A 17,500-nucleotide genomic window follows, 5' to 3' on the forward strand; every position below is an offset into this window, starting at 1 on the left:
TGATGCTCTCCTGGGCATTTTATATCTTCATTAATTATTTACCGAATCTTTTCATCAGCCTAAACAATAGCTGTGTTTCCAAACCTTCTGAGCTGCCTATTTAGACTGCATTTTGAGGACTATGTATGAGTATGACAATAAACTCTCTCTCTCTCTCTCTCTCTCTCTCTCTCTCTCTCTCTCTCTCTCTCTCTCTCTCTCTCTCTCTCTCTCTCTCTCTCTCTCTATATATATATATATATATATATATATATATTAGGGCTGTCAAGCGAGTAAAATGTTTAATCTAATTAATTGCATGATGTGCTGCTTAAATGATCTAATCGGAATAAATCAGTACAAAAAATAAAAAAGCGACTTTTTTATCTCACAATTCTGACTTTTTTTCTACACAATTGCGAGTTTACAGCTTTTTATCTCAGAATTGTGTAATATAAAGTCAGAATTGCGTGATATAAAGTCAGAATTGTGTTATAAAGTCAGAATTGTGTGTTATAAAGTCGTAGTTGATTGTTATAAAGTCACAATTGCGTTATATAAAGTCATAGTTGAGTGTTATAAAGTCAGAATTGTGTTATAAAGTCGCAATTGTGTGTTATAAAGTCATAATTGCGTGATATAATGTCAGAATTGCGTGATATAAAGTCAGAATTGTGTTATAAAGTCGCAATTGCGTGATATAATGTCAGAATTGTGTGATATAATGTCAGAATTGTGTGATATAATGTCAGAATTGCGAGATATAAAGTCATAGTTGAGTGTTATAAAGTCATAATTGTGTGATATAATGTCAGAATTGCGAGATATAAAGTCATAGTTGAGTGTTATAAAGTCATAATTGTGTGATATAATGTCAGAATTGCGAGATATAAAGTCATAGTTGAGTGTTATAAAGTCAGAATTGCGAGATATAAAGTCAGAATTGCGTGTTATAAAGTCGTAGTTGATTGTTATAAAGTCAGAATTGTTTTCGTTTAAAAAAATGTTTTCTCAGAATTGCATATTTATATCTCGCAATTCCGACTTTATAACACAATTGGGAGATATAAAGCCAGAATTTCATGATATGAAGTCTATATATCTGTGCTGATATATCAATTCTGTCCTGCTTAAATGATCTAATCGGAATAAATCAGTACAAAAAATAAAAAAGCGACTTTTTTATCTCACAATTCTGACTTTTTTTCTACACAATTGCGAGTTTACAGCTTTTTATCTCAGAATTGTGTAATATAAAGTCAGAATTGCGTGATATAAAGTCAGAATTGCGTGATAAAGTCAGAATTGCGTGATATAAAGTCATAGTTGAGTGTTATAAAGTCAGAATTGTGTTATAAAGTCAGAATTGTGTTATAAAGTCACAATTGCGTGATATAAAGTCATAGTTGAGTGTGATAAAGTCAGAATTGTCTTATAAAGTCGCAATTGCGTGATATAAAGTCACTATTGTGTGTTATAAAGTCATTGTTGATTGTTATAAAGTCACAATTGCGTGATATAAAGTCATAGTTGAGTGTTATAAAGTCAGAATTGTGTTATAAAGTCACAATTGTGTGTTATAAAGTCATAATTGCGTGATATAATGTCAGAATTGCGTGATATAATGTCAGAATTGCGAGATATAAAGTCAGAATTGCGTGTTATAAAGTCGTAGTTGATTGTTATAAAGTCAGAATTGTTTTCGTTTAAAAAAATGTTTTCTCAGAATTGCATATTTATATCTCGCAATTCCGACTTTATAACACAATTGGGAGATATAAAGCCAGAATTTCATGATATGAAGTCTATATATCACGCAATTCTGAATTTTATCACGCAATTCTGACTTTACAACATGCGATTGTGAGTTTATATCTCGTAATTCTAACGTTATAACACGCAATTCTGAGAAATAAAGTCAGAATTGTGAGATGTAAACTCAAAATTGCGTGTTATAAAGCATTTTTTTACATTTTTAAATGTTTTATTCTGTGGCGGAAAAAAAGCTTCCATAGTTACCTACATTCTTTTGAATGGTATTATATAGTTCTATTAAATTAATTATTATTCAGTCACATGAGGTTCCATTTCAATTAGGATTCTGCTTTAATATGCGTCTGTCATATCAGGATATTGGAGCAGAGCTATTTTTTCAGAGTGAAATTGTGCAGTGATACTTAATTAAATCATCTCTTAAAAACGGGTGTGTGCTCCTGACATTTGAAAACAGGAGTTAATATTATATAATTCAAATAATGCCGGAAGAGTGTATGTTTCACAGTGAGAGGAAATCCGCTGAGCGTAGATCTGGATCATTAGATAGAATAAATCTAATCTTTTTTTTTTTTTTGGTGAAATATCTCTCTAATGTTGGTTTAAACCTGTATGCTATTATTTTATTCCCGAGGAACGCAAGAGTTAGTTAAAGGGACTGTCTGCATCTACACCTTTCTTGAAAAGCATCTGCACACAATACCTCTCTTCCATCTATTCACTGTCTCTGCATTTGTGTGTGTGTTTCAGGCCTGACTATAATCTGAGCGGCCGTGAGCGCTCGACGCTCTCTGGAGGAACACAAGCTATTCTAACTCACTCTCTTTGGGTTTGCCAAAGTAAATGCACCAGTTTTAGCCGTTTCATCCACATTGGGCTGGACTGCTTGTGCTCATTGGAGCTCGTTACGATCCTAGCCTCGGGTTGCAAAGGCAGAATCAGTGCAGCGAGTGAGGAATGGTGTTCAGATCGAGGTTACACACACACCTTGAGGAATGATGCAAGATAGCATTGATGAGAGAGCTATAGTGAGGGATTTGAATAGAGAATGGAGAATACAAACCTGGTTGAGTAGTTGAAGATCTTTAGATTCATTGTCATTCACTGTAAAAAAAGATTAGTTGACTCAACTTAACTAAGTCAAGTCATCTTGTTGCTTTGACTGAGTTAATTTGAGTCAACTTATAGTGTCAAGTTCATTACACTTCAAAACACGAATTGATGCATAAACTTGACACTATAAGTTGACTCAAATTAACTCAGTCAAAGCAACAAGATGACTTGACTTAGTTAAGTTGAGTCAACTAATCTTTTTTTACAGTGTTGTCATGACTCACAAATTATCTTCAAGTTGACCATGAGGCAGAATGTGTTTTAGAGAAAAAGCAATTGTTATTCTCTCTATTTTTAAGTCTCTTTTGATAAAGGCATTTGCTAATTGAATATAAGACAATATGTGACCATGGACCACAAAACCAGTCACATGGGTATTTTTATTTTATTTTTTAATTGGGATTTATACATCAAATGAAAGCTGATTCAATAATCTTTCCATTGATGTGTGGTTTGTTAGGATAGGACAATATTTGGTCGAGACACAACTATTGAAAATCTGGAATCTGAGGAGCAAAAAAAGTAAACATTGAGAAAATCTCCTTTAAAGTTGTGCATTTATGTTCACGATTGTGCTGCATTCACTCACAAAAATACATGTTTTATATATTTACGGTAGGACATTTACTAAATATCTTCATGGAACATGATCTTAATATCCTCATGATTTTTGGCATAAAAGAAAAATCTATAATTTTGTTGTTTGTACAATCCTCTATTGTCCAGTTGTGTTGAGTCTGTGTGAATTGTAGCTTCAGTTTGTCACCGGTGTGTGTCTTCTACTACTGTAGTCCTTCTGCGTCCAGGTTGGATGTGTTGTGCGTTCACAGATGCTCTTCTGCAGACCTCGAGTAATAGACGAGTGGCTATTTGAGTTGCTGATGCCTTTCTATCTCTGACCTCTGGCATCAACAAGGCATCTTCGTCCCGCAGAACTGCTGTTCACTGGATATTCTCTGTAAACCCCAGAGATGGTTGTGCGTGACAATCCCAGTAGATCAGCAGTTTATGAAAAACTCAGACCAGCCAACAACCATATGTTCAAAGTCACTTAAATCATCTTTCTTCCCCATTCTGACGCTCAGTGTGAACTTCAGCATGTCTTGAACATGTGTCTACATGCCTAAATGCATATTGAGTTGCTGCCGTGTGATTGGCTGAATAGATCCAGTATTCGCATTAACGAGCAGTTGAACATCTGCTAAATTAATAAATGAAAAGATTTTTAAAGGGGTGGTATAATGCCCTTTTCACAAGATGTAAAATAAGTCTCTGATGTCCCCAGAGTGTGTGTGTGAAGTTTTAGCTCAAAATACCCCACAGATATTTTTATATATCATGTTAAAATTGTCACTTTTTGAGGGTGAGCAAAAACACACCGTTTTTGTGTCTGTCCCTTTAAATGCAAATGAGCTGCTGCTCCCGGCACAGGGGGCGGAGCTTCAAGAGCTTGTGTCCTGAAAATTTCTAAAACTTTTAGCTTTTTATGTTCAAACCGGAGTCAGACAATGATGGAGAGACTCAAGAAGAAGTGACAACATGTAGAAGCAACAGGACATTTCTGAATGGTTAGTTGATGAATTTATGTAGATTATGTGTCTATCTTCTAGTCACTGATTAGCATATTCTGTCTTGAGAATATAAATCGTGTTCAGGGGGCGGGGCTTATGCAAATTATAGGGTTGGTGATGTCACTAGCCCGGGAGGAATGTTGTGTAGTTCCTACCAGCCGTTTGTTGTAGTTATTTTCTTTAAACGCAAATATCTTCCTTTGCTTTGAACTTTGAGCGTTGTAACTTTGCAGATGTTGTTTATGATCAAACACAACATGACACACTAACTACAGTTAGAAAAGTCAAATCATAGTCAACCACCCCTTTAAAGGGAACTGGGATCAGTCTTACTCATGCTAGTTATATAAAGCAGAGTATTTTTAGACTATCTTGTCATTTAGCCTGGAAACAAACTGTAGGCATAAACAACACAGAATAATACTGAGCATGACAGTTCACTAGCGCGCTCTCCGTGTGTTTATCAACACACACGTGCTTTAGTCTTGACCTTTGTTGACCAGCCTCCCACATCTGATGCATACTGTTCACGTTTACATTGACACTGATTCAATCGCTGGAGGTCGACTGATAAAGAGATGGTTGTTAGTCTGTGGTTCAACTCGACCGCAGTATCCAGTTTATTTATCTGTATTAAAAGCTGATTTAGTCATTTTTGTCAGCTTAAGTAAGCAATAAAGTACGAGAGACTGTGCTGTGTCGTGAATAAGTCACGGCTGAAGGGCGTTGTTAGGCTCGACGCGAAGCGGAGTAACACAGCCGTGACTTATTCACCATACAGCTCTTGCCTCGAGTACCTTATTGCTTTTATAAAACGGTTACCACACAATACAACTATTAAAGCCGAAAAATATGTATCTATGCAACTTTCATGAAGTAAAATCACTAAAAGCCTTCCTTCCGCTGGAAAAAATAGTCCCTGACCGTAAACAGCAACTGAAGTTACACATTATTTCTCCAACAGATTGAGACAAAGACTGTGTTTATGAGTGAGTCAGTCAGTAGAGAAGACTTTTACAGTGAAAGGACTCAAACTTGTGATCACGGAGAAGAAGACGACACTGGCGGATGACTATGGGCTCGGGGAAACCCCTTAACTGTTAAAAGGACAAGATATCACAGCGGACATTCAAACAGATTTTTTTTTATTATGAATATATAGGACTGACCTGAAGGAAAATGCTATATCTGTAAATGCAGGAACACTCACTCACTCGATCTCTCACAATACTCTACTATAGCTTCAGTGAACAATATCGATGAGATCAAACATGTGTTTACGTTGCTAAGAGGGGTTGCTAGGGGAGTTGTGTAGTGATACATAGAACCGTTGGGTGAAGCGGTCATAGCCGTGTTTTATCGTGAATAAAACAGCTATACACTGTAAAAAAAGATGAGTTGACTCAACTTAACTAAGTCAAGTCATCTTGTTGCTTTGACTGAGTTAATTTGAGTCAACTTATAGTGACAAGTTTATTACACTTCAAAACACGAATTAATGCATAAACTTGACACTATAAGTTGACTCAAATTAACTCAACAAGATGACTTGACTTAGTTAAGTTGAGTCAACTAATCTTTTTTTACAGTGTAGACCAATCAGAATCAAGGATTGGAACTTACCGTTTTATAATAAGTAATATATCAGGCATTTCTTCTTTTCTAGTAATATGGTAACACTTTACAATAAGGTTTTATTAGTTAACATTAGTTAGCTAACAATACATGAACTAAGAATAAACAATACTTATTCTGCATTTATCAATTTCAACATTTACTAATACGTTATTAAAATCAAAGGTTGTATTTGTTAACATTAGTTAATGCTCTGTGAACTAACATGAACAACCAATGAACAGCTGGATTTTTATTAACTAACATTAACAAAGATTAATAAATAATGTAACACATGTATAGCTCATTGTTAGTTCATGTTAGTTTATACATTAAGGCGAGACACGGCAGGCAAAAACATAGTTTTTCTTTTTTTTTTTTACTGGTCAATTTTGAGATTTTTGGATATTTGTCTTCAATAACATGTCTTCTTTCAGACTTGTGGTGAAAAAAAGTCTGAAATACACATTTAGGTCTTTATTTTACTAACTTTGTCTGTTTGCGTCTGTAGATTTCTCATAAATTCAACAAAAGTTGCTGTTATAAATCATCATGATCCGCGATCTCTGTCTGCACCGTCATCACACACACCGCTGGAAAGCTCTCTCTCTCCTGTACAATGCTGTCGGATCCAAATATGGACATTTCCTTTTTATCAGCAACCAATCATGAAAGTAAAAGGGCTGAATACGCAATCTCATTGGCTGATGATAAATCTTTAAAGCCCGTTTTCTCAAAATGACTTTTCTCTCATTCTCCAACTCCGAAATCTCCTCTTCAGTCGAACCGATATACACCAAACTCTCCAGTCTTGTGCCTAGTTATATTATGAAGACATTTACTGAGGGATTTGTAAATATATTATTCATAGCCTGATTTATATAACATTTTATTCCAAAAAACATGGCGAAAATCATTTTTTAAGGCTATTGACAGTATATTCTGATTTACAGGATAACACAAGTAGATATCCATAAATCCCTCTGTATTTTTTTCCCATCTAATATGTGAACACAATGAAAAAATAATTTTTAACCTGTCTTTATCCAATACTCAGATTTAGTTTTTTAAAATATATGCAAATAGCGCATATTTAATGAGATATTGCCTAATTTGCATATTTAAACATTAAATTACAGAAAACTTGCAATACATTTTTTTCTCATCTTAATGTAGGTAATCAACTGGGAAAGTGTCATGGTGATATCTGCTAGTTAACATTTTTACCCTATTCACCTGTAGTGTCTCGCCTTAACTAATGAACCGTATTGTAAAGTGTTAACGTCTATATATTATTCATCTACAGTAGTACTGTTGAATATGCTTTCATTCTCAACTTATTTTTGACTTGTCGGCCAAGCATTCTCGAACTGTAAAAGTTAAATTACACTGCAATTCTCCAGGTATCAGGAAAACGCTGATACTTGTAAAGTAGCTTGTGCTTTACTGGCAGTCATTTCACAGTCGCTACATTATGCACTTAATTGCTCATTTTTTTACTCAAAATAAGCTTCTTTTTTTGTTGTTGACCTGAGCAAAAGATGTCAGCACAAATTACAATGAAGTAGAGACTATGGGAGTAACACAAAACCATATCCAGCAGTTTTTAATTTTACTCGGGAGAGAGAGAGAGTTAGAAGTGCTTTGCTTATGCAGGAAAACATCTTTACCAATCAGCGATTGGCTCTTTTATTCAGGAGGCGGGACTTATTGCGTCATATTGCACTTTCCCCCATTTTATATTAATATGAGTGCAGCGTCTTTGCAAATGTAAAGTCTTTGAACTTGCCAAACATTTGCATATATAAACAACAGTATTGAAAATAAATTAAAAATAAAACACACTTTATTGTCCCCGAAGGGTAAATTTGTGTTGGACTGACACTGACATTTGTGTTTACATTGATAAAATCATTGGAAACAAAAAATATATATTTTCATGATTTGTTATCACAACTTTTTATCTTTTGTCAAATCAACTTCTATAACTAATGTGCACTGTAAAAAAATGCTGCGATTATTTATCACAACTTAAAATCCAATATTGTTTCAACTTTAAAAAGTATGTGTTCATGCTTGACTTAAAATATTAAGTTTAGTTAACTTTAGTTTAGTTTAGTTAAGTTGGATATTTAAGTTATCTCAACAAATTTTAAGTTGTTATAACTAATCGCAGCCACATTTTTTACAGTGTGTGAAGATAACACACTATTTTGAGTTTCTGTTTATTAAACCATTCTTCTTCATTGTATTAACTCACATTTTTAAGTGCAACAAACTCAAAATTTTAAGGCAACAAGGTAACTTGCTTTTTTAAGTTAAACCAACATTTTTTTTACAGCGTACAACACACACACAAAAAAATAAAAATAATAAAAATAATTCCTATACACACCCTTAAAAAATACTCATTCATAATTTAACATTTTAATTGAAAAAGGAATAAAAAATAAAAAAAATAAAAAATTCATGAGAACATTTTATTTGTGGCTATATTTCAAATAAAGTACTTATTAGTACCTATTTAACTTATGCTTAGCATTTCCAAACCTCTGTATCTCAAGCTCCTTTTTACTTGTATAGAGATGACGGGCACTTAAATATCATTTAGGAAGAGAGACGTGACTACATCAGCGCGGTGTGCGGCTTCATCGTTGCTTTTATAGCCAGTAAAGGTCACATGTCACACACACAATGAGTATAAAGGGAAGAATTCAGAGACGTATTATAAGTATTCAAGTCGCAGATTTCCGAGGCAGAGATTTAGCGTGTAATGAATTCAGTGATGATGCCTCCTGCTGTTCCTCCACCTGTTCATCTCTACAGCGCTTCGTGACTTTACCCACAATCCCCGGCGTGCCAAACACATGGAGAACGCCACCCTCCATCATCCATCCGTGCTGGAAACAAGCTTCTGTAATCCTGAGCTTTTAGACACACAGTGATTAAGGGGGAAATTATGTTTTACACTCAACTTTAGGCAACACTTTATTTTACAGTGTCCTTGTTACATGTACTTACCGTAGTAATAACAGTAAATTATGCATAATTACATGCAACTAAACCTATAACCCTATAGTAAGTACATGTAGCCTAGTTGCTTAATATTACTCCGTACTTAAATATATAATTACACTGTAACAAGGACACCTTAAAATAAAGTGTAACCCAACTTTATATGTATGTCTATGTAAAAATTATATGATTCATATCATAAGTCATGTTTTACATTAGTTTAACTCATCAAAATAAGTATTTTGTAAGTTATACAAGATTTAACTAATTTTTAAATCAGTTTGATATGATTTAAGTTTAAATTACTTATACAGCCAAGTTTACAGTATACTGAATCAAAACAATTATATAAATATTGTATTAAATATTTATAATTTCAGCTCTGAGAGGCCAAATTTTTTTAAAGGTTTGTCCAGGTAATTCATGTTTATTTTAATTTGCACATAATTGCACATGTGATTAAAATTATGTTTTACACTCAACTTTAAATGTATGTCTATGTAAAAATGATATGATTCATATCATAAGTCATGTTTTACATTAGTTTAACTCATCAAAATGAGTACTTTTTTTGTTATACAAGATTCAACTCATTTAAGTCAGTTTAATATGAGTTAAGTTGAAATTACTTGTACAGTTAAAGGAGAACTCCGGTCAATTTTAACATTGAGCTCAATTTTTATTAAATTTGGAGTGCTGTCAATACAGAGAACAACGACAAAAATCGGTGTTGCCTACACTGTGTTATCCTATTTTTAAAATTTGCACCCTATTGACTTGAATGGGGCAAGTTTTAAACCTGCTTTTATCCTCTTAACATCTTTGATGTGTCATTACAAGTGCCCAGCCATGTGAGTGATTCCTTAAGAGTGAACACGAGTGAATCTGACTGCAGTAGATGTGAAAGATATGAATAAAAATGATGTTATATCAGCCAGCGCAAATACCTGTATTTAGTTCCTGTTTTCGGTGAAAGTCCAAAGTAGTCGATTGTCGAGTTCACGCGCGTGATCATAGTAACTAAACCTATGCGCGTGAACTCGACAATCGACTACTTTGGACTTCGACCGAAAACAGGAACTAAATACAGGTATTTGCGCTGGCTGATATAACATCATTTTTATTCATATCTTTCACATCTACTGCAGTCAGATTCACTCGTGTTCACTCTGGAATCACTCAACATGGCTGGGCACTTGTAATGACACATCAAGGATGATAAGACTAAGAACTGGTTAAGTTTAAAACTTGCCCCATTCAAGTCAATAGGGTGTAAATTTTAAAAAGAGGATAACACAGTGTAGGCAACACCGATTTGTGTCGTTGTTCTCTGTATTGACAGCACTCCAAATTTACTAAAAATTGAGCTCAATGTTAAAATTGACCGGAGTTCTCCTTTAAGTTGATTGTACTTAAAAAATGTAAAGCTGCGACTGAACTTAAGTTTTTTTTTACAGTATACTGAATCAAAACTATTATATAAATATTTTATAAATAGCTCTAAGAGGCCAAATATTTTTAAAGTTTGTCCAGGTAATTCATGTTTATATTAATTTGCACATAATTTATAGCATAACCCACATTGATATATTAATGTTTATTTGTATATATTTGAATTTGCAATATTGTTGCAGAATATGGACTGATGATAATTAAGTAAAATACAGAAATGATCATCCTAATGTTCTTGTTTCATCCTAAAAAAAACATGTTCTTTAATAAATAAAATGCAGAAATCAGAAAAAAAAATGTTTATCTACATAAATAATTATTATAATAAATGTTCACTGAAGTCCAGTTTTTGTTTTGGTCACACTTTAGATTAGGGTCCAATTCTCACTATAAACTTTGACTTTTGCCTCAATAAACTCATAATTACTGCTTATTAATAGTTAGTAAGGTCGTTGTTAAGGTATTGTAGGATTAAGTGATAATATAGTAATGCAGAATTAATATGTGCTTTATAAGTACTAATAAACAGACAATATCCTAGTAATATGCATGATAATACGCGGCTATTAATAGTGAGAATTGACAATCTAAACTTTAAAAGATTCTCAAAATAACTGTTTGTTGAACTCCTCATTTTTGAACATGGTGTTATCCTCATAAAACAAACATCTGAAGATGTGCAGTGAAGTGTCCTGTGAAAGCTTGCGGTGACGCTGATGAAGTGAAGTTGTTGAGTCGAGTCTCCATTTTGAAATACGAGACCATTAGTCTCTCAGGTTCTGGGATCTCGTCCAGCGCTTCTCTCCCTTTCTCATGTGTGTGGGACATTGCCGACAGCCCGGAGGATTCAATCAAACCATGTTCTGTATATTCAGATAAAGCTGCATTTATCCCGGTGACAATTCTCTCTCTGTGGGAAGAAATTACTGGCCGGATGTTCATGTGACAACGGACTATTATTCAATCACCCGAGCATCTGAGATATGACATGCCTTTGAGTCATAGTGTGTGTGTGTGTGTGTGTGTGTGTGTGTGTGTGTGCAGAAGTGTGTGAAAGCTTGCATATCTGCCAGATTGATGTTGTGTCGAAGAAAATTTGTGTCCTATTTGTTTATAGTGTCTGCATCAGTGACGGATTTAGTAGAAATATCTTTTGTCCTTGATTTACTGGCACTTTTTTGCATTGATTATACAATACTGGTCAAATGTTTGGGGCCGGCAAGATTTTTTCTCTTCTGCTCACCAAGGCTGCATTTATTTGATCAAAAATGTTATAAATACAGTAATATTGTGAAATATTATTACATTTTAAATCTGCAGTTTTCTAAGTGAATATATAGTAAAGTGTAATGTATTCCTGTGATCAAAGCTGAATGTTCAGCATCATTACTCCAGTCTTCAGTGTCACATGATCCTTCAGAAATCAGTATAATATGATGATTTGATGATCAAGAAACATTTATGATTATTATCAATGTTGAAAACAGTTCATATTTTTTTGGGAAACTGTAATGCATTTTATTTTTCAGGATTCTTTGATTAATAGAAAGTTCAAAAGCATTTATTTGAAATAGAAACCTTTTGTAACATAATAGATCAATTTAATGCATCCTTGCTGAATAAAAGTATTAATTTCTTTAAAAACAACTTTTGAATGGTATTGTATTATTTTTTTTAAGTTGCAAGTTATTCTGTCCAAAATGTATCAAATATAATCTCCCTTTCCAGTGCCAGTGTCAGCAGTGAAACCAAATCTGTGAGAATCATAGGATTAAACTCATCTTCTGTCGCATCTTTTTTATTTATTATTATTTTTTTTTTGCAGAAGATCATTTGTAATTACACTTTATTTTTTAAATGCAAACAAATAAAACACATCCTAACAAATATGCATGAAAAAAGACAGGGGGTAATAATAATTTAACAAAAAAAGTATAACTTTTAAAAATAACTACTGTCGCTGTTTGTGTTTAAAAAAAAAAGTATACATTTTCTTAGCAGAAGATCATTTGTAATTACACTTTTTTTTAAATGCACACATATAAAACACATCCTAACAAATATGCATGAAAAAAGACAGGTGGTAATAATAATTGAACAAAAAAAGTATAACCTTTTTAAATAACTACTGTCGCTGTTTGTGTTGAATTTTATTTAAATTAATTTTCTTTGCAGAAGATCATTTGTAATTACACTTTATTTTTTAAATGCAAATAAATAAAACACATCCTAACAAATATGCATGAAAAAAGACATATGGGTTAATAAAAAAATAAAATAAAATAAAAACTTTTTTCAATAACTACTGTGGCTGCTTGTGTTTGTGGCAGAGTGCCGTGGCCATGTACGATGGGGCGAGGGTTCCCTCCCCTGAGGACGCCACTAACGGGGTCCCGCTCCAGCCTGAGACCCCCGCGGTCACGCGACCCAAAGCCAGCGAGGAGCCCGAGGAAGAGGAGGCTGTGCCTGAACCCGTCCTGGTGAAGAAGGCTCACCGGGAGATCCTGGACCACGAGAGGAAGAGGAGGGTGGAGCTCAAATGCATGGAGCTGCAAGAGATGATGGAGGAACAGGGGTGAGTGAGGGATCACACTGTATACAAGTGAACACACACATGCTAAAGTTGACTAAAAAGAGGAATAAAAATCATCTTTTGGAAATTGATCTTAATGCCTTAATTAAAAAAATGAGGAAAAATCCAACCTTTACGGACACCAATCTTCTTTGTGAATGAATAGTGTATCGTAAATAAATAAATGTTCTTCTTAAAACACAGTGGTCATAAGTCAGGACACCCCTGTGTTAAATCCACATAGAGGCAGCAGATTTATATTTTTAAAGGCCAGTTATTTGATGGATCCAGGATACTATGATCCTGATAAAGTTCCCTTGGCATCTGGGATTAAAATATCCGCACATCCTCACACATCGTTCACCTTACCTAGAGATCGGCATGGGTTTATCTCAGTTCGCCGAATAGCTGGCTTCATTCGCATTGAGAGATGATCTTATGTAACGTTCCCCATGCCAATCTTTCTACATAAACACGCAATTCTGACTTTATATCACGCAATTCTGAGAAAAGAAGTCAGATTTGCAAGATGTAAAATGTCTTATTCTGTGACGAAAACAAGCTTCCATACAGGACCCCACATTTTGAACAGTAGTGTAGGGTGACCAAATGTCCTCTTTTGCCCGGACATGTCCGCTTTTTACGTACTGTCCAGGGCGTCCAGGTTTTTAAATATATATTCATGAAAATGTCCGGTTTTCACAGTTTTTCATGGGACCATTAAGCGTGTGCCTTTGAATCGACTGGCGCTAGCCTTTGCACACAAAACATATGAAACATATTTGCGTATTCAGAGGCCTGTGTGTGTGTGTGTGTGTGTGTGTGTGTGTGTGTTCATCTCAGCCTCATTGGTCTGTCACTGCTCGTCAATGTCAGAATACTTGAAATGACCGATCAAATGTATTATTTTATGTATTAAAGTACAATAACATAGTTGCAAGGTTGTGAATGCATTTGTTAAGTATTTTTTGATGCATTCACCCCCCAATCACGCCCCCACCCCTTAACCACGCCTCCCAAACACGCCCCATCCCTTAACCACGCCTCCCAAACACGCCCCATCCCTTAACCACGTCTCCCCAAGCCACGCCTCCCAAACACGCCCCATCCCTTAACCACGCCTCCCCAATCACGCCCCATCCCTTAACCACGCCTCCCAAACACGCCCTATCCCTTAACCACGCCTCCCCAAACACGCCCCCACCCCTTAACGACGCCTCCCAAACACGCCCCATCCCTTAACCACGCCTCCCCAAACCACGCCTCCCAAACACGCCCCCACCCCTTAACGACGCCTCCCAAACACGCCCCATCCCTTAACCACGCCTCCCCAAACCACGCCTCCCAAACACGCGCCCACCCCTTAACGACGCCTCCCCAACACGCCTCCATCCCTTAACCACGCCTCCCCAAACACACCCCATCCCTTAACCACGCCTCCCCAAACACGCCCCATCCCTTAACGACGCCTCCCAAACACGCCCCATCCCTTAACGACGCCTCCCCAACACGCCTCCATCCCTTAACCACGCCTCCCCAAACACACCCCATCCCTTAACGACGCCTCCCAAACACGCCCCATCCCTTAACTACGCCTCCCCAAACCACGCCTCCCAAACACGCGCCCACCCCTTAACCACGCCTCCCCAACACGCCTCCATCCCTTAACCACGCCTCCCCAACACGCCTCCATCCCTTAACCACGCCTCCCCAAACACGACCCATCCCTTAACGACGCCTCCCAAACACGCCCCACCCCTTAACGACGCCTCCCCAAACACGCCTCCATCCCTTAACCACGCCTCCCCAAACACGACCCATCCCTTAACCACGCCTCCCCAACACGCCTCCATCCCTTAACCACGCCTCCCCAAACACGCCTCCATCCCTTAACCACGCCTCCCCAAACACGACCCATCCCTTAACGACGCTTCCCCAAACACGCCCCATCCCTTAACCACGCCTCCCCAAACTACGCCGCCCAAACACGCGCCCACCCCTTAACCACGCATCCCCAACACGCCTCCATCCCTTAACCACGCCTCCCCAAACACACCCCACCCCTTAACGACGCCTCCCCAAACACGCCTCCATCCCTTAACCACGCCTCCCCAACACGCCTCCATCCCTTAACCACGCCTCCCCAAACACGACCCATCCCTTAACGACGCCTCCCAAACACGCCCCACCCCTTAACGACGCCTCCCCAAACACGCCTCCATCCCTTAACCACGCCTCCCCAAACACGACCCATCCCTTAACCACGCCTCCCCAACACGCCTCCATCCCTTAACCACGCCTCCCCAAACACGCCTCCATCCCTTAACCACGCCTCCCCAAACACGCCTCCATCCCTTAACCACGCCTCCCCAAACACGACCCATCCCTTAACGACGCCTCCCCAAACTACGCCTCCCAAACACGCGCCCACCCCTTAACCACGCCTCCCCAACACGCCTCCATCCCTTAACCACGCCTCCCCAACACGCCTCCATCCCTTAACCACGCCTTCCCAACACGCCTCCATCCCTTAACCACGCCTCCCCAACACGCCTCCATCCCTTAACCACGCCTCCCCAACACGCCTCCATCCCTTAACCACGCCTCCCCAACACGCCTCCATCCCTTAACCACGCCTCCCCAACACGCCTCCATCCCTTAACCACGCCTCCCCAACACGCCTCCATCCCTTTACTACGCCTCCCAAACACGCTCCACCCCTTAACGACGCCTCCCCAACACGCCTCCATCCCTTTACTACGCCTCCCAAACACGCTCCACCCCTTAACCACGCCTCCCCAACACGCCTCCATCCCTTAACCACGCCTCCCCAACACGCCTCCATCCCTTTACTACGCCTCCCAAACACGCTCCACCCCTTAACTACGCCTCCCAAACACGCGCCCACCCCTTAACCACGCCTCCCCAACACGCCTCCATCCCTTAACCGCGCCTCCCCAACACGCCTCCATCCCTTAACCACGCCTTCCCAACACGCCTCCATCCCTTAACCACGCCTCCCCAAACACGACCCATCCCTTAACGACGCCTCCCCAAACTACGCCTCCCAAACACGCGCCCACCCCTTAACCACGCCTCCCCAACACGCCTCCATCCCTTAACCACGCCTCCCCAACACGCCTCCATCCCTTAACCACGCCTCCCCAACACGCCTCCATCCCTTAACCACGCCTCCCCAACACGCCTCCATCCCTTTACTACGCCTCCCAAACACGCTCCACCCCTTAACGACGCCTCCCCAACACGCCTCCATCCCTTTACTACGCCTCCCAAACACGCTCCACCCCTTAACGACGCCTCCCCAAACACGCCTCCATCCCTTAACGACGCCTCCCCAAACCACGCCTCCCAAACACGCACCCACCCCTTAACTACGCCTCCCAAACACGCCCCCATCCCTTAACCACGCCTCCCAAACACGCCCCAATTCCCTTAACCACGCCCCCACCCCTTATCCACGCCTCCCAAACACGCCCCCATCCCTTAACCACGCCTCCCGAAACCACGCCTTCCAAACACGCCCCCATCCCTCAACCACGCCTCCCAAACACACCCCCATCCCTTAACCACGCCTCCCAAACACGCCCCCATCCATTAACCACGCCTCCCAGTAGTTACCCTACAGTAGTGTAAACAAAATACTGCATTTTGAGAAACTTTGAACTGCTTCGTAGTTAAAAATGACAGTTTTATGATAATTTTAATTCTTCGTCCCTGCATTCAAATTCAAATTGCATTTCTGAGTCCCGTTTGCTACATCAACTCAAATGCAGTAAAAGTCAGCCTCTAATAAACGGGTGTATTTGTGGGATTTGTAGCATGACTGTCCTCTCTCTAATCCTCGCGGCCCGCGTCTGGCGGGATAAAGAAGCAGGTCTGAGTGTGTCTAATTAAACAGCAGCTGTGTGACCTTGAGGCAGAGGGAATGATGGTGATAAAGCGCACAAACACACGCACAAAAGATGATGAAAGATTTGCTTCAGTTCGGGATTATAAATCTGCTAACGTGCTTAAATGCTTAGAGAATGAGATGCTGAGTACGCCTGCGTTTCTGCCTCCATTCATCACACACACATCACAGAAACAGAGGAGAGCGGGTTTGGTTTATCAGCAGTTCTGCTATGTATAAAACGGATGGTTTCAGTTCTGTCATCTGATTGGTTAATCCATTGTTCTAGTGGTGATGATGTCGTGTTTATGAGAGACCAACTATTAACCTTTACATGACAGCAATCCGTCAACTTTATACCGAATCTGAAGTGTGGAGAAAACGTGTCCTTCATGTTGTTGTGTGTTAAAGGGATAATTCACCCGTAAATGAACACGCTGTCAACTTTAACTCACTTTCATGTCATTCTTGCTTCTGTGGAACAGAAAAGGAGATATTCTG

At 38.7% G+C, this 17,500-nt stretch overlaps 1 protein-coding gene across 1 annotated transcript in view; it reads left to right on the top strand.

Moving 5' to 3' along the window:
- The window catches only part of srrm3 (serine/arginine repetitive matrix 3), a 100,594-nt gene that overhangs the window by 29,710 nt on the left and 53,384 nt on the right, over positions 1-17,500 (top strand). Inside the window, exon 2 of the mRNA XM_079607194.1 lies at positions 12,848-13,092. Within this exon, the coding sequence (XP_079463320.1) occupies positions 12,860-13,092 (233 nt within the window). The 5' untranslated portion in view covers positions 12,848-12,859. The remainder of the gene's footprint in view (positions 1-12,847; positions 13,093-17,500) is intronic.

The sequence above is a fragment of the Phoxinus phoxinus genome, assembly GCF_949152265.1.
Source record: "Phoxinus phoxinus genome assembly, chromosome: 3".
In the NCBI taxonomy this organism is placed as follows: Eukaryota; Metazoa; Chordata; class Actinopteri; order Cypriniformes; family Leuciscidae; genus Phoxinus; species Phoxinus phoxinus.